The sequence below is a fragment of the Lynx canadensis genome, chromosome E1 (assembly GCF_007474595.2).
Source record: "Lynx canadensis isolate LIC74 chromosome E1, mLynCan4.pri.v2, whole genome shotgun sequence".
NCBI lineage: Eukaryota > Metazoa > Chordata > Mammalia > Carnivora > Felidae > Lynx > Lynx canadensis.
This window is the reverse complement of record NC_044316.2, coordinates 36,995,935-37,021,408: the sequence shown is the minus strand read 5'-3', so window position 1 is coordinate 37,021,408 and position 25,474 is coordinate 36,995,935. Positions and strand designations below refer to the sequence as shown.

Here is a 25,474-nt window from a genome sequence, read left to right as displayed (position 1 = left end):
GAAGTTGGGCGGGGGCCCCCACAGAGGACGTGCTGACAGTGGTGGGGCTGACTCTCCCAGAAGCACTGGGCCTTAGTGAGGAGCCAGGGGTGCCAGAGGCCGGGGATGAGGAGCGTGGCAGAGAGGTATTTGGGGAAGCAAGGCCTGGGGTGGAGAGGGGCTGAGGAGTGAATCAAGGCAGCCCCGTCTGGGCCCTAGCCTGGGAAGGCAGTCCTTTCCTGTCCACAGGTCTCCCTGGGCTCTGGAAGGAACTCTTCTCTGCTGCTGGCCTGGTTTACTTGTCCCTACTTGTCAGGCCCTCCCTGCCAGAAGTCTTCATGTAGTTACAGCCCCTTCCCCCAAAGGCAGCAGAGAAGAGAAAACAGGGCTGAGTAGTCTGCGGGTAGGCAGGGGTGGGAGCTTCCAAGCTTCCTCTCAGCTGGTCATAGCATTCCTTGGGCCAGCTTGAGGGGTATGGGAGACAACCTCCAGGCTGCCCTCTCCACTGTTGCTCCTGCTCTCCCAGGAGGCCCAGTGGGGGCCGAGGCCCAGGCCCTTGCCATGGAGTCCATGTTTGAAGATGACATCAGCATCCTGACCCAGGAGGCACTGGGGCCCAGTGAGGTGTGGCTGGATGCCCCAGGAGACCCCTCACTGGGAGGGGACATGTGCTCTGCCTCCCACTTTGCCCTCATCACAGCCTATGGGGACATCAAGGAGCGGCTGGGGGGCCTGGAGAGGGAGAATGCCACCCTCCGCCGCCGTCTCAAAGTCTACGAGATCAAGGTCAGAACTTGGAGAAGATGGGGGTCTGGTTGTGTGTGTGTTGTGGGGGTTGGGGATCCCAGGAATCGCAAAGAGGGATCAGGATGCACACTCTTGGGAACCTGAGGGTCCCCCGTGAGGGATGTGGCTGCTTTGGATGGGAAGGGTCAGGAAAGGATCCTGAGCCAAAGGGTGGGACCTTGCATCTAAAAAAGATCTGGTTGGCGGAGATGCCTCCAGGCCGTGTGGATCCCACTTGAGCAAGGGGAGGGAGAGGTGAGGACTTCAAGGCAGGTTGTGAGGTGGGAGCCCAATCGAGGCTGAAGCCTGGGCAGGGAGCCGGGCACCAGCTCTCCTGAGGACCTGCCTGCCCACAGTACCCGCTGATCAATGACTTTGGAGAGGAGCATGGCTTCTCTCTGTATGAAATCAAGGATGGCTCCCTGCTGGAGATGGAGAAGGTCAGCCTGCAGCAACGGCTCAACCAGTTCCAGCATGAGGTGAGTCCCTCGCTGGCCTCCCAGCCCAGACTGGGTTCCCTGGACCCCTTGCTCCAGTGTATTTCTGACAGTCCCCTCTCTCTACCACCACCCCCCCCGCCAGCCTCTGTCTCCTTGGTCAGCGATGGCCCTAGTCTTCCCTAGAATGGGTTGCAGCCTCTCCCACCCCTCTTCCATTGGGTGCTGGATGTGTGGGTGGGAGGTGTGGGGAGCTGCTTGGCCCCCAAGTCAAGGATGGGCCTGACCACGGTGTGCTTTCCATCCCCTCTGGGCCCCATTCAGTTGCAGAAGAATAAGGAGCAGGAAGAACAGCTTGGGGAGATGATCCAGGCTTATGAGAAACTTTGCGTGGAGAAGAGCGACCTGGAGACAGAGCTGGGGGAGATGGTGAGGCCCAGGGAGCCGGGGGTGCTTGTGGCTGGGACCTTTGTTGTGTGATTGTGTGTGACCCCATGTGTGTGTGTTTGTGGTGTGGACCCCAGTGGGTTTGAGTGCCCGTTTGCCCTTGTGAGGGGGGCTGAGTGTGTCATACAAGTTGTGAGTGACCCTCAGGACACCCTGGCCACGCGGTGACAGCGTGTCTCCGGGTGAATGTTTGTGTCTCGTGCTGGGTCGAGTCTGTGCCTATACGCTGCGTCTGGAAGGCTGTGTGGGTGAGGGTAGAGGTAATCAGGTCTCTGTGGCTGCTGGGACTGGTCCTGGCATGTGTGTGATTCTGAGTAGGGGTATGGCCACGCGCGTGAGCAGGTGTCAGAATCAGGACACGTGGTCTCTGCCAGCTCCTACCTGTGAGTTGGGTCGAGTCTCTTAGCCTCTGTCCCTCCTCTGAAAAGGGCAAATGATAACAATACTGCTGAGTTGTTGTTTGTGACGTCTGAGTTGGGACGTTTGTGTAAGAATGCTTCGCCTTAATAATCATAAACACTTAACATAGCACTTAACTATGTGCCAGGCACTGTTGTTATCTCTTTAGATATATTTACTCATTTTAATCCTTGCAACAAACCTAAGAGATAAGTGTGGTTATCCCCGTGTTATAGATGAGGTAGGTGAAGCCCAGAGTGGTTGTCACATGTGCAAATAGAACTTATTATGCTTCTGAGGGCGTAGCTATGTCTGGACTGAGGGGCTGTGTGTTCTTAGAAGTGTCCCGCAAGGAAGAGGCGTTAACTCTGACCTTGCAAGGGGCAATAGCTAGAAACATCTGCATTGCAGTTGCTGGGAGAGGAGACCTCACACTCATAGCCACTTGAGAGTGCAGTTGGGATGTGTGACCTGGGGCCTCTGCTCCGTTTAGGGGTGATGGCTTCCCAGACATGGGGAAGTCCTGGCTTTGGGGGGCCCACAGGGGTACCCTGGTCCTGTGCAGACCCTACCCCTTTGTCTCACCCTGCAGCGGGCCCTGGTGGAGACCCACTTGCGGCAAATCTGTGGTTTGGAACAGCAGCTACGGCAGCAGCAAGGCCTCCGGGACGCAGCCTTCCCCAGCCCGAGCCCCCCACCTGCCCCTGCCCCACCTTGTACTGATCTGGACCTGCACTACTTGGCACTGAGAGGGGGATCTGGCTTGAGTCACGGTGAGATCTCCACGACCCCTGATATCCCTCCCCCAGAGTCCCCTAGACTAACCCCCATTTCAGTACTACTCTGGAATTGATGGTGAGCACCCCATTATAATGTCTTATTAAATTTCTCCCATAATTACCCTATAACCTCTTTGCCACCCTTCCCTCACTTCATCTACTCTTACGCAGTTTCTCCCACTGACACCCCCCTCTACCACCTGCTTTCTCTGGCTACCCCCATGCATTCCTATGTGTGTCAGCAGAGGGCACCTCCACTCAGAGTCCCCCAGCCCGGTCCTTACAGTGGTGATTAGCGGAGGCCAGAGGGTGCTTGGAGATTTGAATGTGGCCAGGGAATCCCTTTCAGGAGGCCATCTTATTTTGTCCTTGGTCTCCTAGAAGATGAGAAAAAAGCAGCTCAGGCCATCCTCCCACACTGCCCTCAGTAGAGGCCTCCCCCGGGGGTATTTGTCCTCTGGCTATCTTCTGGATCTCTGATGGGGCGGTCCTCACCGGTTTCAGTCTTTGCTGACCTGGGAGTCGGTGGAGGGTGCCAGCAGCTGGACCCAACCTGACATTATCCTCTCTCCTGCCAGTAGGCTGGCCGGGCCCCACACCCAGTGTGAGTGAGCTGGAGCGACGGCGTTTGGAAGAGGCTCTGGAGGCTGCCCAGGGTGAGGCCCGGGGGGCTCAGCTTCGGGAAGAGCAGCTCCAGGCCGAGTGCGAGCGGCTGCAGGGAGAGCTGAAGCAGCTGCAGGAGAGCCGGGCCCAGGTAAAGGACCCCGCCCAGCATTCCCCGGAGGTCTGAGAGCTGCTGGAAATAGCCGTTAGAGTCCCAGGACGTCCTTCCTGGGTTTCGACTGGCTGTGGGAATGGTAAAGAGGGGGGTCTGGGCAAGGTGACATTGGCGTCTGACCTCCCGGTCTTCCTCCCTAGGATCTCGCCTCCAACCAGTCAGAGCGGGACATGGCGTGGGTGAAAAGAGTCGGGGATGATCAGTAAGTCACATCTGAAATCCTCTCCATCTTTTTTTTTTTTTTTAATTTTTTTTTTCAACGTTTTTATTTATTTTTGGGACAGAGAGAGACAGAGCATGAACGGGGGAGGGGCAGAGAGAGAGGGAGACACAGAATCGGAAAACAGGCTCCAGGCTCTGAGCCATGAGCCCAGAGCCTGACGTGGGGCTCGAACTCCCGGACCGCGAGATCGTGACCTGGCTGAAGTCGGACGCTTAACCGACTGCGCCACCCAGGCGCCCCTGAAATCCTCTCCATCTTAACCTCTGTGCCCTGAGGGTGGCATTTCCCAGGTCCCCGTTTTGGGGTCAGTTCTCCCCTCTGTGTTTGGAGGGCCCCTCTTCCAGCATCAGGCCTGTGGGTTTGGCTTGCTTGTGTGGCTCTTCATCCTTCACAGGAAGGAGGCGAGGTTTCTGGGATGTGACCCCCGCTTTCTTCTGACACCCAAGCTCGTGTCTCCTTGAGGTGTCAGGGGTTGAGGCATTTCCTCAGCTGCTTTGCTGCTATGTTCTGGGTCCCCTGGTGAGTTTCTGGGCCTCTCTGAAGCCCCATTTTTTCTGTGCCAGTAACAAGGCCAGTTAGTTGGGTTAACTGCCCCCTCACTGATGAGGAGGAAGGAGGTGGCGTCTTTCAGGGTCTGTGCTTTGTTTCCCACCTCAGGAGAAAGCTGAGGCCGAGAAGAGGGGCTTACCTGAGTTCTACAGCAGCCGAGAGGGGGGTTAGGACAGGCTCCACTGGGTGGCCCCTGTAGAATCTTGCTGAGAAAGAAGGGCAGCAGGAAGGAGGGAGGGAGCTATGTCAGTGGGGAGTCTAATGGCAGTGGCCTCTGGGGCAGCACTGGGCAGCAAGGGAGAGGGTGAGCGGCAGCCTGACATCAGTGAGCCTGATGCTTTTCACATCCGCACCCTGAACTCCTCCTCTCCCACTTTCTGAGAAATAGAGAGCAAACCTCCTTCCGCCTAAGCCCTCTCCCCTGAGACCAGTTGTGTGGCACAGACTCCCTACTTTCGTTGGAGGGGAAGCATGAGGCCCAGAGAGGGACAGGAACTAACCCTGTGTCACACAGTATACCCAGCTATGGGACCCCAGGGTCCTCCTTCCAGCGGGCTTCCTTCTCACCTTCCTCCCAGCTTCTGGCTACTTGGGGATACCCCTCACCTCCCTCTGCACCCTGGGGTGAGGGCCTGGGTGGAGCTGTGATAGTTGGGTTGGGGGGCGGTGAGAACCAGTTTGTGGGAGTGGTGGGTGGGATACCCTCAGCTAGGCTGCTGGGGAGGTTGAGGGCTCCTGTGGAGAGGGTCTGCCTTAGCTCGTGGCTGAGGCTTGGAGCCCATCCTAGCCCATTGCCAGACCCAGAACCACACACACACAACACACACACACACACACACACCACCACACACATTCTAGAACCCTAGTTTGCCTCAGAAGTTATACTGTAGGAGCTCTTTATGGGTCCCCTGAGTCCAGCACCCTCTTAGCAGACTGGCAGTGGAAGGCTCCCTCCAACCGGTTTGAACCCAGAAGAGAGGACTTTTTTGGCAGGCGGGAATCTGAACAGCCAGACTTTGAATCCTTCAGGGATGCAGACTGGCTTTGCTTTAATGACTTCACCTCTGTGGCCCCAGGTATCCTTCAGGGGCTCAGAGGTCAGTCATTAATTGAGAGGGTGTGAGAGGAAAGCGTAGGGGGTGGGGGGCCAGAGAAGGAGTGGAGGACCCCAAGGGACCAAAGCTGTATGTGAGTGAGTGAAGGAGAACTCCCATGAGGTGCCTTTGGAGGTTGGATCATCCACGCTGCCATTGGGGCCAGAACAGCCTCTTTCCCTTCCCACCCCCAAGGCACCTGCTCTACCCAGTTCCTTTGGCCACAGTGGCTTTGCCCAGGGGCTGGCCAGACCACTCTTACCAGAGGTGACCTCCAGCTCCTCCCCTCCGTCCTCACCGTTGGGACTCTGCAATGGGTGCCTCCTGGACCTCTCTCCCCCGGTGCCAGTCAGGCTCTGCCTGCCCCGCCTCACACTTTTCAGGCGGAGCATCTCTGGACAGCCCCAGCTTGGCAAAGAGTTAATTCTCAGAGGAAGTCCTCACTCCCCCGGCAGTTTTATTTTCTTATAAACTCAGCTCCTTTGGTAATTGCGTCCCGAGTGTTCCCTCCCCGTCCTCCCACTGAGGCCTCAGTCACCTGCTCTCAGCTCACTTTCCCCCACCAGCCCCTCCTCTTTCTTCGACTTGGTCCAGACCCTCCAGGCGAGTGGGAATTTACCTGTGGGCTTTCCCAGGAGAGGAATGCAGGGCTGGGTTATCCAGATCGGGTAAGAAAGCTGAAGAGGGGGTCAGAGAAATTCCTGAATCCAGGCCACCCCTATGTGGGAGTCGTGTGTGTTCCTGAAAGTGCTTACCTGTCTCAGTCTGGACACCTCCAGGGCAGCCAGTTTTATTGTGGGAGTCCTAGCTGTTCAAGGCCCCCCCTCGTAGTGCCCTTGCCCCTGTTTAATCCCCCACCCACCGCACAGTGGTCCTACTGGTACTAAGTGGACAGGCCTGGGAGGCAGCCCTGGCCCCAAGGATTCCAGTCCCTTCCATCCCAGCCCCCAGCCCCCAGCCCACCAGCTCCAGTCATCCGTGTTCCTCCGAAAGTGGGCACCCCGACCAGGCCACTCTGCCACCTTCCATGGCTGACCTCTGGGCAAGATTGCCCTGCTGTTTGCTCAGCCCAGCACCTGGTGGCTGGTGCCCAGGGGACAGATTGTCCCAGAAGAAGAGCTGCTGGAGGCCAGTCAGGGGCCAAAAGCAAGGATGGGGGAGGAGAGGCAGTGGAGACCAGCCTGCTCCTTAGGATGTGTAGGGAAGTAAGGACCCTGGGGGGGTCTCAGCCGAGGCGGGGGGGTGCAGAACCCACGGCCCCCTCCCCTCTGAGCCCAGCTCAGAGTCACAGGTCCTGAGTGTGGCCTTTCTGAGGGTGTGGCTAGTGCTGACGGTGGAGGGGAAATTGTGGAGAGGGGGTTCCTTAAGGGGGCTGAGGGCTCAGGCGGGCTGACTCAGTGAAGGGGGTGAGGGCCCAGTGAAGGAGGGGAGCCCCCCTGTGAGAAGACGGGGGCTTAGTATGAGTGATGAGGGAGAGAACGATAGGACTTGCTTTTTTTCCCCAACGTGGGGGGCTCAGTGTTGCAGCCCTGGCCCCTTTTCCGCCACCCCCCCCACCCTCTCTCCGCCCACAAGCTCTGCGTGGGCTGCGGTTAGTGGTGGGGGGAGAAGTGTGAACTCGGAGAGAGAGGATGGAAACTCTGCACAGAGGTCAAGGGCAGTGTGGGGTGGGTCAGGACGGAAGTCGGAGACCCCCCGTGTACCCTGAACTTAACTTCATGCCCCAGAACCAGCAGACCCAGGGCCTCCCCCTTCACCCGCTTCTCACCCTCCTACTTCCTTTCTTTCAAATTTCCTTCAGCCAAGGCAGGGGTGCTCACAGGAATTAACCCCTGAGCACTTGCAGCCTTGGGACTCCCCGAGGGTGGGGAGGGGCTCGGAAGGTGAGGCCCCCCACTCCACCTGATTGTGGTCTGAGGATTGGTGGGCTTTGAATCGGCCTCTGCCTCTTCCTTTGCTAGGAAGGCAGAGAGCAGCTCTTACCCACACTGTCTCCCTAGAAGGGAAACTGCACATCCTCTCCTCCTCGTTCTTAAACCAAAGCCATTGAGCTGGTTGGCGTCTCCAAAGAAGGATCAAGGCGGGTTTCTTTCTTTCTCTTGGGCATATTCCCAACTCTTCGTCCATATGCCAGACACCACGGAAGGCGGTTTACCTACACCATCTCATTTCCTTCTCACAGAAGATGTGGTGACAGTTCTGTCCCTTTTAGTGCTGAGACAAACTGAGGTACAAAGAAGTGAAGTACTTGGAGAAGTTCAGCGTGAAGTTAAGTGCGAATACCCCGCAGGCCCTCAGCAGATGGGGCGATAGTACCCTCTGTGGTGTTTCTCTGGTTCAGGTTCTTCCTCAGGTAGGAGGGCCCTTCTGGGAGGGGTGACCAGTGAATTACTGGCCCAACCTGCTCAATTTTGAAAGTGGAAATTTCAGTATGTTAAAATGTCAGCATCTTAGTAATTCTGCCAGGGCCGCTAGTGGGAGCCAGGACGGTCCGGGGCAAGTTGGGATGCCTGCCTCCCACCCCCCGGCCCCCCAACCTTGGTTCCCAGTCCCACTGTGAGCTGCTCAGCTTGGCTGTGTCTGGGGAGGCTTTCTTGACACTGTGAACTTTTAGCTGTGCTGGGAGCATGGCAGGGGCTGCCATGAAGAGCCGGGCTCTGGGGACCGCAAGTCATAGCTGGTCGAGGAGAGTGGAGGGGCTCAAGGCGCCTAAAAGGAAGTGGTACAGCAGTGGGTTGTTGCAGAGTGACTTCCTCCTCCACTGGCCCGCAACCTCAGTCCGCTCCACGGCCCGGTGCCTGTGGTTCCCATCCCCGAGGGTCGGGCGGGAAGGCTGCTGCTGGGTGTGCCCGTGGGTGGTGGAAAGTTTGGTCCCTAAATTCCCCACGAGAGTGAGGTGGCCGGGGACAGCTGGGGGCTGGGACGGCAATGGCAAAGAGGGAAGAGCCGGGAATGCTGGATTTCTGTTTTCCTCCTGATTCTGAGTCAGCTGGTGATTCTGACCACATGACCAGCTCGGATGCTGACCCCAATCCTAACCCTAATGCCGATCCCACCCCCGAGACTTGAACCCTGCCCCTCATCCTGTCCCAAGCAGTGTCCACAATCCTGACAGAAAATGAACTACCAACCCCAGCCCTCATCTGACCCTGACCCCAGCCTCGATCCTGACCTCAAGGCCATCCCTAGTTCTAATCCCGCGGCCCAACCACTGGCCCTCACTGTGGCCCAGCCCAGCACAGGCACCCAGTGAACTTCCCTGGGAAGATGCCACAGGGTCCTGTGTGCCTCACAGCTGGTTCGGGGGTAGAAAGAGCCCCTTTCAGAGCAGGGTGCTTCGGTCTCTAACCTTCCTCAGCTCAGTTGCTTTATCAATCACAGTGAAGATTATTGTTTCTAGATGAAAACTTGAGATCCCCGAATTATTCATGGAAAGAATGAATGAAAGGATAAGTCAATGAAGGGTGGAAAGACTTGCAGTGGAGGGAGCCTTCCTTCCTGCCAGCTCTGCCATTTGCACTCTGGCTCCTCCGAAGGTGCCAGCTCAGCAGGCTGAGGTGCCAAAAGCAGGTTTGAATCTCCGCTCTGTGACCTTGAGCCAGCTTCTTAACAGCTCCGATCCCCCACATATGTCTGGCACCTTCCTCTCCCCTCCCAAGGCAAGGGTGGTGATGCCCAGGCTACTGTAAAGCTCCCCAGCTCCCTCTCCTCCTGCCCCTCCTCCTCCCCCTCCTCCTGTCCCTCCTCCCGCTCCTCCCGTTCCTCCTCCTCGTCCTCCTCCTCCTCCTCATCTTTCCCTTCTGCTGCTACCTTCCTGTCTCTCCTTCCTCCCTTTCCTGATCATCTTGGAAGGCAGCATATAGCCTAATGGTCAGTAGCCTGGACTTTACCGTCCAGGAGGCCAGGGCCCAGTTTCAGCAACTCCCTGCTGCTAGGCTTTATGACTTTGCAAGCATCAGGTCTCTTATCTAGAAAATGGAGATCACAGTGGCAACACTGTAGGGTTGTTGAGAAGATTCAGTAAAGTTCTTTAGCATAATGCCTGGCCTATGGTAAGCGCTCATAAAGGCTATCTACCGTTCTTTTCTCTCCAGGTCTCTCCCAGGTTCTGAGAGACTCAGAACTTTCTCTCATGATGTAAGCAATCGAGAAGTGCCCAGATTTAGCCGTCTGCTGCCGTTCACCTGACCCTTCCCAGACAGTCTCGATGGTGGAAAATAGCATTCAGGTGTGGGCCAGGAAACCAGGAAATGGAATGTGTGTTCAGGTGCATGCGCGCAACCCTTGGTTGTGTAGTGCAGTTGAGATTTTTTCCATCGAATTGGCAGTGTTTTCTAATGTGAGTCATTCAGGTCGTTAGTGTATTTAGCACCCTGGGCCTGAGCATCTTGAGGTGGGAAGAGGCGCCTGATGAAGGGGGGAGGTCCTGAGGGGCCCCACCACCTGGCCCAGGGTCCTAGGGGTCTTTGTGAGGCTGCCTGGGGCTCCAGGAGGACAACAGTCATTTGCCCTCCCCCATCCCACTCCCCCTGCCCCACACCTGGTCAAAGCTGGGGGAAGGTCTGGGCGGTCTGGGCCAGGGCTTCTTCCTTCCATTTCCTGCTGTCCTGTTTTTTCCATAGGAGGTGCCAGGAGCAGGGCGGTAGAAACTGGGGTACTCCTGACAAGGGGAGGAAGGCATGTAGGGGAGATAGGGGCCTGGGAACTGAGTGTGGCAGGTGAGATCTCTAAGGCTGGGTGTGAAGGCGACGACCTGTATCTGTCACCTGAGATACAGCAGTGAAGGCGGATGGGGAGAGAAACTTGCAGCTGCTTGGCCAGAGAGGGCGCCCCATCAGTGCCCTAAGAGCCCCTCCTGCTCCCACCTCTCAGGGGTCAGTATGATGCTCTCAAGCCCCCAGTCTGATAGGGGAGACATAGCTCCTGCACTCAGTCTGAAGCGGGGAGCCTGTCATTGGAGAGTCCCCAGTTTAATGTGGACACACAGGCTAGATCCTCCTGTCTGATGGGAAGATGCCGTTTCTTCTTCCACAGACACATGAGATCAAAGTCGGGGAACACAGGACATGTAACACAAGGGCTGAGATGTGATGGGATTGAGGGCTGCAGCGTCTTGGCCAGAGTTCGTCCCCCGAGGGACTCCTTCCTCTCTGCTCCTGTCCATCCCTGTGCACCCTCAGATGGGTAATGAGTGCTCCCTCTCCCTAGGAAGTGGGCTTGCCCCCCAGAATCCCAGCCTCTTTGCAGTAATTTGGCTTTGGCCCAAATGAGTTAAAGTTTTGTTGTGGGAGGGGCTGTTGTCTCCCCCATCACCCAACTCACCCCAGGATTAGCAAGAATCAGCCAGTGAGCAGAGCGCAGAGCAAGGGAGCTCGGTCATTATCTACCCTCTGCACCTCGGCTTTTCCTGCCCTCTGAAGCCCTAACCTCATGACTTCCCTGCTCTCCTCCAGGGTCTCTCTCTCTCCTCTCTCTCTCTCTCTCTCTCACACACACACACACACACCTCTCTCTCTCGCTCTCTCCCCCTCTGTGTCTCTCTCTGTCTCTCTCACCCTCTAGCACACTGTTCGTCACACTCATACTGGCCTCGCTCTTACCTTCACTCCTCCTGTCCACATGCATCTCTCTCTCCCATGACCATTACCTCAGGATGGGGACAGGGCCCACAGGGTCTGGACACCTGCCCCTCCATTCATGCCCAGCACCCTACAGCTCCAAGAGCAGGAGCGCCTCCCCTGGGAGGAGATCCATCTAGAGTGGCTGAGTCTCTGCCTGCCACTCCCCTCCAGCTCAGCTCCAACTTCCACAAAGCTCTGGAGTCCCTTCTGGACTTGGTAAGGGGGTGGAGACATCAGAGGAAAACAAAAACCCCTGTCTCCCAGGCTCTGTCCCAAGCCCTGAACAGAGATGAAAGCAGTGACCCAAGGCGATGCAGAGCTGCCTGTGAGGTCTGGAAGGGCTCCCTGGAGGTATGCAGCCCAGGCTGGGAGAGGGGAGGGGCAGTGCAGAGAGAGATTACCTTCGTAGTTCTGGTCAGAGTGACCCACAGAGAAAGGAAGAGAAAGGAAGTGGGTTAAGTCTTGGCTAAGTTCAGAGTCTGTTCCAGCTCCATGCAGGTGGGTGCCCAGGAGGAAGTGGGAGGAAGAAAGGGAAGCAGAAAGGCACATGGATTGGGAGGTTCATTCATTCTTCACTTCCTGAACATCTACTGGGTACCAGGCCTGGGCAAGGCGCTGGGAATATAAATACAGCCACATAATGCTCCCTTTCGAAGAACTCCCAGGGCAGTTCCAGAACAAGACAACTTCTGTAAGTGCTTATTGTGGGTGGCGCCCTCTGGAGTGTGCAGTACACGGCAACTGTTCACAAAGATCTCCACCTAAAGGGCTCCCTGGAGGCCCTGGAGGTGCAAGACTGAACACTCAGAGGCAGCTCTGAGGTGAAAGCAAGGGCAGTGGACCTGAAACTTGGCTGACTTGGGTTCAAGTTTACCAGTTGGTTCCTCTGCCAAACCAGAAGGCTGTGTCTTCACTTATGGAACGGGGGCTCCTCTTAGGCTGTACGACACTGGTCCCCCCGTCTTTCCAAGGTGAGGACTCCTCATGGATCCCCTGCCCCCAACAACACAGATTGCACTTACACTTTTACTGGTTGCTCTTTGAGAAAATTCACAGTAACTAAAGCTACTATAATTCGGCGCAGTTTTTTTTGATGAATCTGTGTTTTATTCGTCACCACAGCTTCTGGACAGATTAGAAAAAACGTTCACACATCCCTGATCAGATGTGCTCAGGCATAACTATGCTTGATGAACACATGGATTCAGGGACCCCCCTGGAATCAACTGAGCTCCCCAGCCTCAGCCTTATAGTCTGGGAGCCACTGCCCTAGCCCCAGGTGAGGTTCACTGGGAAGAGAGGGAGGCTCCCTGGAAGAGGTAGTGGTTGGAGGTAGAACTTAGGCCAAAGGGAATTCTGCAGCTGGGGTAGGAGAGCTCTGGAGGGAAGGGAGAGCCAGCTGCTCAGGCACAGCCAGTTCTCCCTCCACGCGGTGACAGTAAGCCCACTTCCCTCTCCTCTTCTTCACCCGCTGCCTTCTGACCTCAGGGTCGGGGCAGGCTGGCGTCCAGCCTTGACTGGGCGGGGGGCTGGGGTTCCTTCAGGGTGAATTTGGCGCTGGCTTACCACGGAGCTGACAGCGAGCTGGGGCCGCTTCGGGAGTTGAGTTCCCTGCAGGGGAGGATCTTGAGGACTCTTCTTGCAGGAGCAGGCCCGGAGTGGCGGGTGAGAGGGGGCCTGGAAGGGGCGCCCGGAGCTGGGTCCCAAGGGGGGGAGGGGGGGGTAACTGTGGCTACCATCTCGCGTCCTGGGGCCACCCCTGCCTTCCTTTCCCTGCCGGGTCGTTTTCACCCGCTCGCCGTTCCGAGGAGAGAGGGTAGAGTGGGCGTCGGGCGCACGGCACGCCCATGGCTCCCCAGTGCTGACTCCTTCTCTCCCACCACTGCCCCTTCCCCCTCGGCTTGCTTCTCTTCCATGCCAGAGGCCTCGCCTCTGTCGCAGTGCCCCTCCCCGTCCCCGCCCGCCCGAGCGGCGCCCCCACCGGTGCCCCCCGTGCCAGTCCCCCGCCCCCCAGCGCCGTCTCCCCTGGCCCCCGTGCCCCTCGCCCCAGCAGCGCCGCTCGCCTCCTCGCCCTCCTTCCCGTCGCCCGTCCCCAGCGCCGCTCTCCGGTTGTGCCGCCGTCCTTGCCAGTCTCCCAGCCCCCCGCTCCCCGTGGCCCCGTGCCCCCCACCTGCCCCGCCCCGCAGCCCGGCCCCCGCCGCCGCCCGCCGCCGGCGAGAGGACCCGGCCGAGCGCGCCTACGCAAGCCGCCCAGCCACCACGTGAAGGCCGGCTTCCAGGGCCGCGCAGCTACTCGGAGATGGCGGAGGGCGGCTGGGCTACGCGGGCCTCCCCGCCCTGGCTGCAGGCCGATTCGCCACGCTGCCCAAGCCGGTGCCTACTGCTGCGAGCTCTACTCCCGGCCGGCCGCCAGCCCGCGCGCCCTTCGAGGGCATCCGCTGCGCTTCGAGAAGCACCCTCCGAGAGGAGGAGTGGGCCGTGCCCACCAGCCCGCCCAGCCCCGAGGCGGCACCATCCGCTGCGCCTCGTTCTGCGCGGGCTTCCCCATCCCAGAGTCGCCGGCCGCCACCCGCCTACCGCCCACTCCGGAGCACAGCTCAAGTCCCTGGTCCGTCCATCAACGTGAGTGGGGCGCCCGCTTGTCACCTGCTGGCCGGCCTCAGGCCCCTCGCCTCTCAGGGGCAGCCTAGGCCCATTACTTCTCTCTCCGGGCCTTTGCTTGCGTAGGTGGGCCTGCAACCGTTTACCTCTCTCTCAGGGCGGCGGTTAAGGGCATGGGCTTCAGAGTGACAGCCCCAGCTTTGATTCCGGACTTCACCGCGTAGCAGCTGTGGGACCCTCGACAGGTCCTTATCCCACCTTATCCTCAGTTGTCGTATCGCAAAATGAGGGCAGTGATTATGTGATCTAATTCCATTGGAGGGTTCCTAACAGGGAGCAGTGAGCCTGAAGCCCTCTCCTGTTAGACTGGTGATGGAGGCCATGCTGACTGCCACAGGTCTGGGGCCCACACAGGGCCAGGCCTGCTCATCCAGTTCCCTCCATCTGGTCTCAGAGCCCCTGCTCTTTTCCGGCTGTCCTAGAAGACAGCCTATCTCAGGGCTCTATCATTTCACTGAAATAATGAGTTTCCCGAATGTCGAGCCAACCCTTGCCACCTGGAAGGACCAAAATATATTCTAAAGCCAGACAGAAAATTATTTTTGGGTTGTACATTGTTTGGGATTATCCATTGCTTTGAGTTATCTGGAGCTGTGTCTTAGTCACTCTGGGGGCATGTCTGGGTCTTGGCCTCCCTCATTACCGTAGATGACCTGGCAGGCTGAGCACACGCACCTCCTGGGGCCGTAGGCCCTGGGTTGGGGGAGTGGATGCTGAGCTGGTGGGAGGTGGGCAGGGAATGGGGAGAAGGAGGAGTGGTGCTGGACAGAGGGTGACCAGACCCTTTCTGCATGCTGCAACCCTCCCTGCCCTGGGTCTCGGGAAAGGGCAGGCTGGGCTGTGGGGACCGTGAGGGAGGGCTGGGGACCATAGGTGACTCCCCTCTCTCTCCACAGCTGCTGATGGAGACAGTGGGCTCTGACATCCGCAGCTGCCCCCTCTGCCAGCTAGGTTTCCCTGTTGGGTACCCGGATGATGCCCTCATCAAACACATTGACTCCCACCTGGAGAACAGCAAGATCTAGGGTGCCTCCCCCACCCCCTGGCTGTTTCTCCGTCTTCTCTCATCACCCCCACTCATTCACTCACTTTGAATGCTGCATGAATCTCGTGGGGGGCCCTTGCCCCTTGCGACCCCAGATACCTCCACTAGCTACCGAGTCAACGTGTGTGCCGTCTTCCCTGGTCCAGGCACCACTCAGCCCTGGCTCTTCCTGGAAGGCCAGCCGAGGCTGTCCCCAGCTCCCTGGCTTCCACTGGGGAGGTGAGGATCTGGGCTGAGATGGGGAGGGGCGTACCCCACCCAGCCTCTCTCTCTGCCTTTCTGTTCTCAGACAGGGTTGGATCCGTCGCCAACCCGCCCGCCTGCCCGCTGCTTGGGCCTGGGGGAGGGGGAGGGTATCAGAGGACTCCAGGAGCTCCCCTAGCCACTCCCCGGATGTCCATCTTTCTCAGGCTGTGCTCTGTCCAGGGAGCGCCTCCCTGTGGGGTCCCAGAGCCTGCCTTGCACACTGATGCCAGTTCCTCCATCCCATGGCCAGCTCTGGGCTCTTGGCATGGGCCCCTCCCCCTTGGGGGAAGGAGGCATCTTGTTTCTTGCCATTCCCTGCAGGCCGGTCTTGTTCTCCTCTGCTCCCCTGGGGAATAAGGAGGGTGGGAGAGGAGAGGGAGGACCCTGGAGGACTGGAGGGATTCAGCCTAAAGAGGCTGCCCTGAGGGTGGGGATGAGAGGCGGGGGCCATCCTGCAACTTGACCCTCAGGCCAGGGGAGTATCTGTGCTAGCCTCCCAGGCCCCTGCCTCACCCCGGAGCCCCTAGCACCAAGACGCAGATTGTTAAGACAGATGCTCCCCTTCACCCTTACCCCTCTCGAGTCCCTGACACCACAGGTGCCCTGGAGCCCGTGTGTGACTCGGCCTCTGATAGCTGGGTGGGTGTCATCATCCCTGCCTCCCAGGCCAGAACCTGTGGATGGGCCCAGGGTGCTGTTGGAGATCAACTTCAAAAGAGCTAACCCCCTTCCCACACCCCAGCGACCCACATTCCCTCTGTGAAATCTACCTCAGAGTCGTACCCTCAGAAGGATGGGTAGCAGGAGGCCAGGGGGTCCCCAGGGCTGAGGTGGGGAGCTTCCTATGGCAAGAGCCTGCTGCCCCACGATGAATCCAACCCCCCCACTGCGAGCCTCTCCCAGGTCTCAGCCCCGGGCTGGTGGCAGTGGGCGCTACCGTCAGTGCATGTACCATTCTGATCCAACACTTCCAGGCACCCCCGCCTCCTCACACCCCTCCCCTCCTCCTCAGTGCAGGGGAGTGAAGAGGTGTATCAGGCAGGAAGGGGCCAAGGACTCCAGAGACATGGCATTGTACCTTGAGTGTTCCCCCAGGGCGGGGAAATGAGAAGGGGCCTGGAGAGGGGAGGTGGGGCCCCTGAGCTCTCTGAACAAGTTTAAAGTCCAAATAAAACTTACCTGTTCCATCTGCTCTTGGTCTGTGCCCTCCGTGGCTGGGGTGGGAGAAAACCTTGGTAGCGGGAGGTCTGGCAAAACCCAAGGAACCACAACTATTGGCAGGGTGGGCCATGTTTTCTTTATTTTGATGGTTTTTTATTTTGAGAGAGAGTGAAGAGCAAGGGAGGGGCAGAGAGAGAGAGAGAGAGAGAGAGAGAGAATTCAAACAGGCTCCATGTAGTGCCGAGCCTGCCTCGGGGCTCGAACTCACAGACCAGGAGATCATGACCTGAGCTGAAATCAGGAATCAGCCACTCAACTGGCTGAACCACCCAGGCACCCTGACATGGAGTGTATTTAAAAGAGATCCGGAGCAGTAGAGGGTGTCTTTGTGACAATGCAGCCAGCCAGCCAGCCCTGAGCAGCTGTCTGGGACTCGAATTTTCCCTCCCAGCAGGTCTGGCAGGTAGAGGTTCTGAAGCCTTGGGGCTTCAGCAGCAGCTGTTTCTTCATCAAATGATTTTTGCATGCCAGGAACCAAGCTGGGTCTCTAAGAGAAAGAACATCCGTGTTCCATGTCCTCGTGGTTCTGAGAGCAGGAGAGGGATTGGACCCCAGGCTCAGCAGCTGCCTTGAAAGCCCCACAGACTGGGAGGTCAAAGCCAGGCCATGAACCTGTGACTTCTGCCCCAGACGGGGCGGTGCCCTCTGTGTGCAGGAAAGGCCTCAGCTGTATTCACCAACTCTGGGTGCCTTTCATTTCCATGTGGCCCTTTCAGGCCCAGGATTCACTTAAAAGGCTGGAACAGTTGCTCATCGAAGTCCCAAGGTTCAGCTCCAGATGCAGGATTCCTCCCCATTCAGCACCAAGGTCCAGACCCCAGTGGGGAGATGGCCCAGCTTCCCCTGCTCCTCTGTTGCAGTTAACGACTACAGCTGGCTTCTAAAAGTTCTTCCAGCCTTGATTCCATCTGCAGCCAAATCCTGAGTGCCAGGAAAGGTGAGAATAGCCATCCCTATGGGACATGGCTTCATAAGCCATGGGAAAGAAGGTTCTGGAGCCTTGTGGAACATAGGCACTCAGTGCAACTTGGGTCTCCTCCATCCTCGGTCAGCTCCTGTGGAAGAAGGCAGCACCCAGGTTTCTGGGTCTGGGTCCTCTTTGGATCTCTGGAAACATTTGCTAGAAGGGCATGAGTGAGTTAGGGGTGGTACAGGGACACGAGGCAAAGAGAAATCCCATTCATTGAGGAAAGGGGGAAAGGATGACCCGGAATGAGCTACAGGTAGGGGCATGACCTAGGTAGCCACTTCCGGTCCTTGGCATGTCTAAAGGCGCGAGGGAACCCAGGTATCCCACACCTAGACATCTTCCGGGTCACTGGGGTGAAGGGCGCATGGGGACAGAGGGTTGCATTTCTGGCAGTTTGTCTCCTTGATTTTTAGGGACTTGGGAAGGGGCTGGCTCAGTTACAGGGCAGAAAGTTGCTACGGGCTGGGTAGGGAAGGGGGGAAAGCTAGTGTCCCCAGCCCGGGGTCCTTCAGAACTGCAGGCTTCATTTAATGACCCCCCCCCCCCACAGGAGAGGACGTGAGAGGTGGGGGGGGGGGTGCTGAAGGAGGACTGAGAAGCCCTGCCCAGAACACTCATCGCTCTCCTCCCAAGTGGGATGGTGATCAGACAGGACCCTGGCTGCTCTGGCTACCTGTGGCTCTGTGGGAGTAATGCGGGGGGCTTTGAGGGGCTGAGAGAGTGTGGGGGCAAGGGATCCAGATCACCAGGCTTCTGGAAAAGTGAGGGAGGATGACACAACTTTCATAGGGGCAAAGTGGAGGGAAGACCCCGCCGCGTCTGGAGAAGACGCCCAAGGGACCCGCTCGCTCTCGCCAGCACAGACCCAGAGCCAGATGTGGTAGGGGTCAGGAGGACTTCACAGAAACCAAGCTGCCGTGGGTCTGTCTCCAACTGCCCAGTGAAGGTCCAGCGCCCAACAACATTCTCTCCAGCTCCAGCTGCTCTGCCCTCAGTCCCTCCTTCACCCACGACCTGCCTCGTCTTTGGGGACCCTGCAGTCCTGCCCCTCCCCCACCAGGATTTCCTTAGCCAGACCTTCCAGGCCATGGAGACCCCTGTCCCTCTTCGGGGTCCCCGTGGAGGCTGTCAGGTGATCCCCTGAGGAATGAAACAGCTCCTTTCAGAAGCTGGTGGTGTGTGTGCGTGCACGCATGTGCATGTGCGGGAATGTGTGGGTGCGTGTGTGTGTGTGTGTGTGTGTGTGTGTGTGTGTCAGGGGAGAAGCTGATCGCTGACAAAGAGGAGGGGTGTGTGGGTGAGTCAGCCGTGTTAATGAGAAACGACTCACCCTGCTGATTAGGACTAATGCAGAACAGAGAGGGTGGGGGTCTCACTCAATGACATCTTTATAGGGTAGGGGTGAACAGGCCAGCTCCCGCAGTCCCGTTTCTCCCTCAGCAAGGACAGGAGCAGAGCAACCTTGGCTTCTGCAGGAAGAATTGAGGTCAGACACGAGGATGAAGACAAGGAGGGCTCTCTCACTGGGACGGGGTGGGACAGGGTGTCTGGGAGCAGAGGCCAGCTCTTGGGAAAACTGAGGGATCTTCCAGCACCCTGCCCCTGTTCCTGCCCTTCCTCCAATTTCTCTGGGTGGATTCCAGAGAAATTCTTGGCTCTCGGGGCTGTGGCCCCTAGTTGCCCGTGTGCCTTTAAGGTCCAGCTGTGTCTGCAGGGCCTTGAGGAGGTTCCAGCCTGCAGCGCCCCCTCCCAAGGCAGCCTGGAGAGGAGGCTTTGGTCTGGGGCACTGACTGTCTATACAGATGTTAATGACCCAGGGAGGCCTGGCCAGGCGGAGGGCAAGAGGGGGCTGGGGCAGGGGGGAGGCCCCGGGCATCAGCTGGCTGCCCTGTCCCTGTGGCAGAGGCAGAAGCCCCTGAGAAGCCACAGCTTCACCCGCGCCCCCCCCCCACCCCGTCCATGCCAATTCTGCCAAAGGCAAGGGCACCAGGCGTGCCTCACAGATGTTCCAGTTGGCTGTGAGAGTGTGGGCATGGGGGGAGGGAGGGGAGAGGCTGGGAGTGGGGACAGGATGGGTGTTGGCCAACACCTCCTAATTTGCATTACCACTGACACCCTTCTTGACCAAGAAAATGGAGCTAGAAATAACAAGGGGGGGGGAGGTAGTTCCCTGGGGGGCTCTTTGAGGTTCCCTTTCCTTGCCTCCAACACTCCCACAGTGCAGGGAGGGAGGCAGGAGGTCAGGCCTTTTCCAGGCCCACAGCTGGCCCCTGTTGGGGGTGGGGGTAGTGCACCCACTGTCACTCCTTCCTCCTCAGAGTGGGCAGACACCCCATTCTGACCTCCCACTTCCTTCGGCCCAGACACCCCAGATGCCCCAGACACCCAGCCCTGCCTCAGTCCTTCTTTGGAGCATAGTCCACTCACCCTTCCCTCCTCCAGGAACCCTCTCCCTGGGGGCCCTTCTCAAAGACAACGTGAGCCGAGCTCTGCCCTCATTGTTCTCTTCAGTCTGCGTCCTGCTACCCTGTCAGATTGGGCATTTCCCAGGGCAGGCCTATCCTGGGAACTGCTCAAGGGAACATTCTGCATGACAGATAGTCCCAACAATAGCAGGGGGGCTTGTGAGTAGATTCTAGCAGTGGCCGGAGGTGGACCAGGGTCCAGTGCGAGGGCTGTTGGGTGGGAGGGAGCGGGGACCCCCAGCTCTGTGAGAGGCCTGTGGTCCACTTTTACCTGGAGGGAGCTTCCGTGCCAGACCTCTCCTTTGTGAGTTCCTTGGAGAAGAGGACCAGGACTGTGGCATCTAGACATATTTCTCACCCACCTCAGCGAGTACTGCGTAAACGCTCCCCCCCCGCCCCCGCCCCCCCCCACACAAGCGCATTTGGTGCTCATTGATGCGCATTGAATTCACTTCTGTCCCAAACAGGATAGGGAATGCCGCGTGGCAGCCACAGCCTGAAGGTGGGAGACGGGCCGAGCTAGGAAAGGAGGCTCCCTCTCGGCCAGAGGGGTCCTGGACCTGGAAGAGCCAAGTGGTGAGGGTGGCGGCAGAGCAGAAGGGCCTGGCAGGGAAACCAGGTCGCGAGAGACAGCCCAGAGAGCTGTGAACACGATGTGGGAAGGAGCGAACGGTGAACTGAGAACTCCCCCCGCTTCCCCCCCTCCAGAGATGCTATTTTGGAGGGAGAGAATATATATGCAGTGCAGGGGGCAAGGCAGGGGGAGTCTGCTGGCTTCCACGAGGGTCAGCCAGACCACCTGCTGCCTCCACTCTCCTGCCAGCTGTCTCCACTGGCCCTGGAACCCGTCCCCGCCTCCAAGCACTTCCCTCCCCATCGGAAAAGTCTTCTTGCTCTCTTGAACACAAGAGAAAGCAGCAGCAGCTAGGAGATTAGCAGCTGGCCCCTTGGTACCCCTTTGAGGGTCTCCTGAGGCCTCAGACCTAGGGAGAAGCTTCTATTTCCAGTCCTTCCTTGGAAAGAAAATGTGGAGGGTACTGTGAAGCAGGGGACCAGTATAGCTCGTGGGCCTCAGCATTTCTTTCCCCCAAGCCCCTACTTAGGCATTCTGCATGGATCCCCACCCCCCCTTAACCTCACACTTAGGGAGCGAACTTGGTGTTAAAAGAGACCAGGGCAGAAGGCGCTTCCACGACCAGCAGCTGGCTTTGCCCATAAGAGAGCGGACCCCTCCAAGTGCGGGAGCCAGTCTTGCCCCTTCTGGGCCAAGAAGGCCGGACAGAGGTTGATGTCAAGTGGAGCCCTTGCTCGACATGAAGGGAAATTCCTGCGCCCCGGTTCAACCCCTCTGAGGGGCCTTGACTCATTTTGGGATGAAGGCTCCAATGCCCTGTGGGTTTCTGTGGTGGCTGGGGGCAGGGGGCGGACAGGGTGCACAGAGCAGGCGAGCCTGGCGAGCAGCGGAGACTTTTGTTTTCGTTTTTGGAGCCTGGCTCTTTTTCTGCCTGACAGTCCAGCCTCACCTGAAGGGGCAAGGCTGGCTGAGACGGGAGGAAGGCCCGACTTGTAGCCAGTGAGGTGCACAGTGAGGGCACAAGAGAGGGAACGTTAGGTTAGACTTTAGGAAGAACTCCGTGTGAAGACACTGAACCACATTTCCCAGGTGAACCCAGGGATCTGGTCCCTTAGATGTTTTCCACGGTAGATGCCGCCCTCCCTCTGAGCCTGGGAGCTGGGGCTGGCATTGGGCAGTGCAGGCCAGAGGCAGGAGATGAGCCATCAGCCACTGTAGGTGGTGGGGGTCTGAAGGCTCCAGGGATGAGGGTGAGTTCAGGGGCAGAAGACATATGTCCTCAAGCCAGACTGGTATGGGATTTGAGTTAGAGAGCCACAGGTGAGAAAACCTGTCTCTCCCCTCAGTCCTCCTCCACCCTGTCCTGTGTCGCTTTTCTCCTTCTGACCTCAGACCAGGGAGGGACAGGAGGACAGAGAGTGGCTGTGGTGAAGGGGCACTGGCCCCATCCCCCTGCAGGCGCCCGGAGGCCTGCAGGGGGAGGGGGTGGTGGAGTGAAACTCCCCCGGGGTAGAGGTGTTCAGCAGAGGGGCAGGGGGAGGCAGAGAGCCCAGCCAGAGCCCCCTGCTCCAGAGGGACACCCAGCCCAGTCTTCCCCACCCGAAGGGAAGTAGGTGGATGGGGCTGATCGTGTGCCCATCGATCGTGTCCCTCCCCCTTCCTGGGACCCTGGGCCTTGTGGGTAGTGCAGGCGCTGAGCTCTCCTGCTCCCCAGACAGCAAAAGCAAACCGTGGCTGGGAGGTGACAGGGAGGACGGGGAGGTGGTGTGAAGGGGATAGTTCACCCAGAAGCACGGGTGAGGGGCAGGGAAGAGGACAGTTTCCCCCTGGGGTCAAAGAGCCCCTTGCCTGCCTTGGCATCCCACTCCCTGTAGGCGGGGACTGGAAGGGGCAGAGGGCCGAGTGGGACTTGGCAGAGGGGTTCTCAGCCACCACCCCCCCTGAGCCCTCAGAACTCTGGGATTTATGTGTCTCTGGTCTCGGGCACTGTCCGAATCCCCTGCAGTGAGCACATGTGGGTCTCCTCCCCAGCAGCCAGCAGACTCAGCCTGTCACACTTAGCTCCAGGTGCACAAAGGACATGACCGTCCCAGTTACACACACACACACACACACACACACACACACCCTTCCTCACTTCCCAGGCCCCCAGCGACACCCACCTGCAGAGACGCACTTCTCCCAACACACATGGCATACACACACAGAATCTCACACAACCAGGAACACAGTGTCACACGGGTATGTCCCAGGTGCCACAGGGACACAGTCACACACTGCCTCGCATTCACATATGACCTACGTGGCCCCTGGGAATGGTGCACACCAGCACACGCGTGAGGTCCAACACGCACGCTCCTGGTTTCCAAGCTGACCCCATTACCCCGTGGTGTGCTGGTCCGTGTTTAACAACCGGCTCTCCAGTCCAAGCTACCGTTGTGCCGGCCCTGAGCCCTGGGGAGGGGTGAACATAATCTGCTCTTTCAAGCTGGCTCGAGCCAGAGCCAGCACAGGCCCACCACCCTGTTATCCTTCATAGAAATCACATGATAAAGCTTAACCACAAATGGGCAGCCCCCCAGGAGGCCTGCACCTGAGCTGCACTGACTCACCCTGGGGCAGATGCTTTCCCCATGGGGGTGCCTCCTTTCCCTCCCTTCTCCCACCCCCTCCACTCCTGTCCACATTCCACTTCCTGTCCCCTCACTTGTCCTCTTTCTCTGTCACCCGGGGCTGTGGGCTGTGTTTGGCACTCAGGCACACAACTTTCACCCTTGCTCCCCCCTCTCCCTCCCGTGGCAGTGGCCACCAGATGTGGAGGGGGACAGGCCCATAGCTAATTCAGGCAGGCTTCCAGGAGGAGGACAAGGAGATGCCCTGTGTTTCCAGAAAAACACAAACCTCTCTGCCTCCTTGCGCCTGGCCTGCCCCCCTTTGACTTATTCTTCTCCCTTGTCATCAGGACAAAGGGTCTGATCGACACACCCACACCTACACCACCACCTGCCCAACTGCGGGCCTGTGAGGGGAGGTGGGGAGAGCCTCTCCTCCGAGAGTGTTCTGAGAGTGAGGACCTCCGCATCTAACCGTGCTCTGGGAACATTGAATCACTCCTCAGAGCTTCCGTTTCTCAATTTGAGAAGGAAAAAAAAAAAAAAAAAAAAAAAAGGAAGGGTCTGGACCAGGTGGTTTTAATTTCCTTCTTGGCTCTGACATTTTGGCATTCTGTATTTCTGACAGTCTTCTAAAATCCGTTCTGTGGGAAGTATCCCTTATTGCTAATCCTGATCTTTTCCCAGCTCATGAGGGAAGAGAAGAGGTGTGGTTCGGGATCGGGGGACAGTGGGTACCACAGCCGAAGGAGCTGGAGACTGGGCCTGGGTGTCTGTAGGTTTGGGTTTGGGGCTGGGCAAGCCATGTACATTTGGGGAAGCTTCCAGCAGGCTCTGCTGCCTTTGCTACAGCTCCTAAATTATTCCTGAGGAAGAGGAATATATAAGAGGAAATGGGGTGAGGAAACGGTGTGGGAGGGGGAAGGGAGGAGGAAGGGAGGGAGGGAGGGAAGAAAAAAAGGGAAGGGAAGGGAAGGGAAGGGAAGGGAAGGGAAGGGAAGGGAAAGGAGAAAAAACATGAAATGAAACAAAATGAAAAGGGAAGAGGAAAAAAAAAAAAAAGTGTTCAGGATCCAGGGAAGCAGTCAACCTAACCAGTGAAGTTGCCAGGTGGGCATGAAGGTGACAGGAGAGGTGTTCCTGATGGTTGACAAAGGCTTCCATGTGCATCTGTGAAGTGGGGGCAGTGCCAGGCCCTCCTGAGCTGGGCTGTCAGTGCCCTGGGCAGGGGCAGGGGCAGGGGTCCAGGAGGCACCCCCTCCCTGTGCCCGGGGCCTCCTGCCCCTGCAGTGCTGCTCCTCTGAAAACAACTCAAACCACAAAATTGGCTTGTGGTTGGGTGAATATCAGTCACGGCTATTCAGCTTGGCTTCCTAGGATGACTAAAGGGGTTGGAAGCCCACCTTAATAGCCCCCCAAATCTTCAGAGGAGTCAGAGGCAGAGATGGAAATGTGGTTTGTGTTGGAAACTTCTGCTGGGATCCGAGCTTCCGCATGGCAGGGCTGTAGGCACTGTGTCCCAGCATGTCTGTGGGCCCTGGGGTTTGCGGGGGGGGGGGGGGGGTGGTCACCAAGGTAGGAGGTAACATTATTAATTCCTGGGCCGCTTCGTCCAACTGCTTGGAGCAGGGAGGGGCTGAGGATGAGGACACTCAGGGCCCCTAAGGGTGTCCTCTCAATCTGCGTCTTCCAGCTCCAATTCTCAAGGGAGCCAGGAGCCAAGCTGCTGCTGAGGGCGGGACAGAGCACAGTGGTCCTCTGGGCAGGGCCTGGGTATCAGCCTGGCGGCCCAGGTGGTGCCTGGGCCAGGGACCAGAGTGCTCAGTTGGAATTTCCCCTCCCTGCCCCCACCCCCAGGTGGCCATGTGACCTGGAAACAGTCCCCTCTGCTCTCTGGGCCAAGTTCTGCTGAGGGTCTTTCAGGCAGGGTGGTAGAGATGGGAGAGGCCAGGCTGAGAAGGGAAACGCCCAGCCCCGGGCCCGCAGTCAGTGTCATGTAGACAGATAGTTCTGGAGTTGGACAGGGTCTGACCTCTCCATCCTTCCCAGAGTCAGGGAGAGAGAACCCAGGTGATCCTGGGTTCCAGGTGGAGGTAGGGCAGGTAAGAGCTGGATATTAATTTTTGTAATTTTTTTTTATTTTTGAGAGAGAGAGAGCAAGCAGGGGAGGGGCAGAGGGGGAGGAAGACAGAAACTGAAGCAGGCTCCAGGCTCTGAGCTGCCAGCACAGAGGCTTGAACTCACAGCCTTGAGATCATGACCAGAGCCAAAGTCTGATGCTTAACCGACTGAGCCACCCAGGTGCTCCTGCTTTTGGATATTAAAACTCTTGGCCCCCTTTCCTCCCTCCTCCTTTCTGTGCATCCACAAGGGAGGAAGTGGCATCCCTTCATCTCAATGTTATGCAAAGTGGGGTTAAAGCATCCTTTAGAAAGTTTTGCTATTTTTATTGATCTGTAACATCCCAAAGGAAGAAGTGCACTTGCCATGCAAATACAAGACAAGTATCCAGGCCCCTCCCCCCAACCCCATGCCACCCTCAGCCTCACCTACGGAGGAAGGGTGAGACGAGTATCCCAGCTGCCTGG

General features: G+C 58.1%; 1 protein-coding gene across 1 annotated transcript; it reads left to right on the top strand.

Moving 5' to 3' along the window:
- The first annotated feature begins 136 nt into the window (after nt 1-136).
- Nucleotides 137-16,228, top strand: TBKBP1 (TBK1 binding protein 1). The gene is given in 16 exon segments (XM_030294602.1): nt 137-765; nt 1,122-1,244; nt 1,527-1,631; nt 2,641-2,821; nt 3,406-3,581; nt 3,746-3,807; nt 12,637-12,730; nt 12,732-12,753; nt 13,014-13,075; nt 13,077-13,180; nt 13,182-13,372; nt 13,375-13,443; nt 13,446-13,595; nt 13,598-13,701; nt 13,703-13,714; nt 14,650-16,228. Coding segments are annotated over 16 exon segments (1,896 nt in total). The 5' UTR covers nt 137-453; the 3' UTR covers nt 14,779-16,228.
- Nucleotides 16,229-25,474: the final 9,246 nt, after the last annotated feature.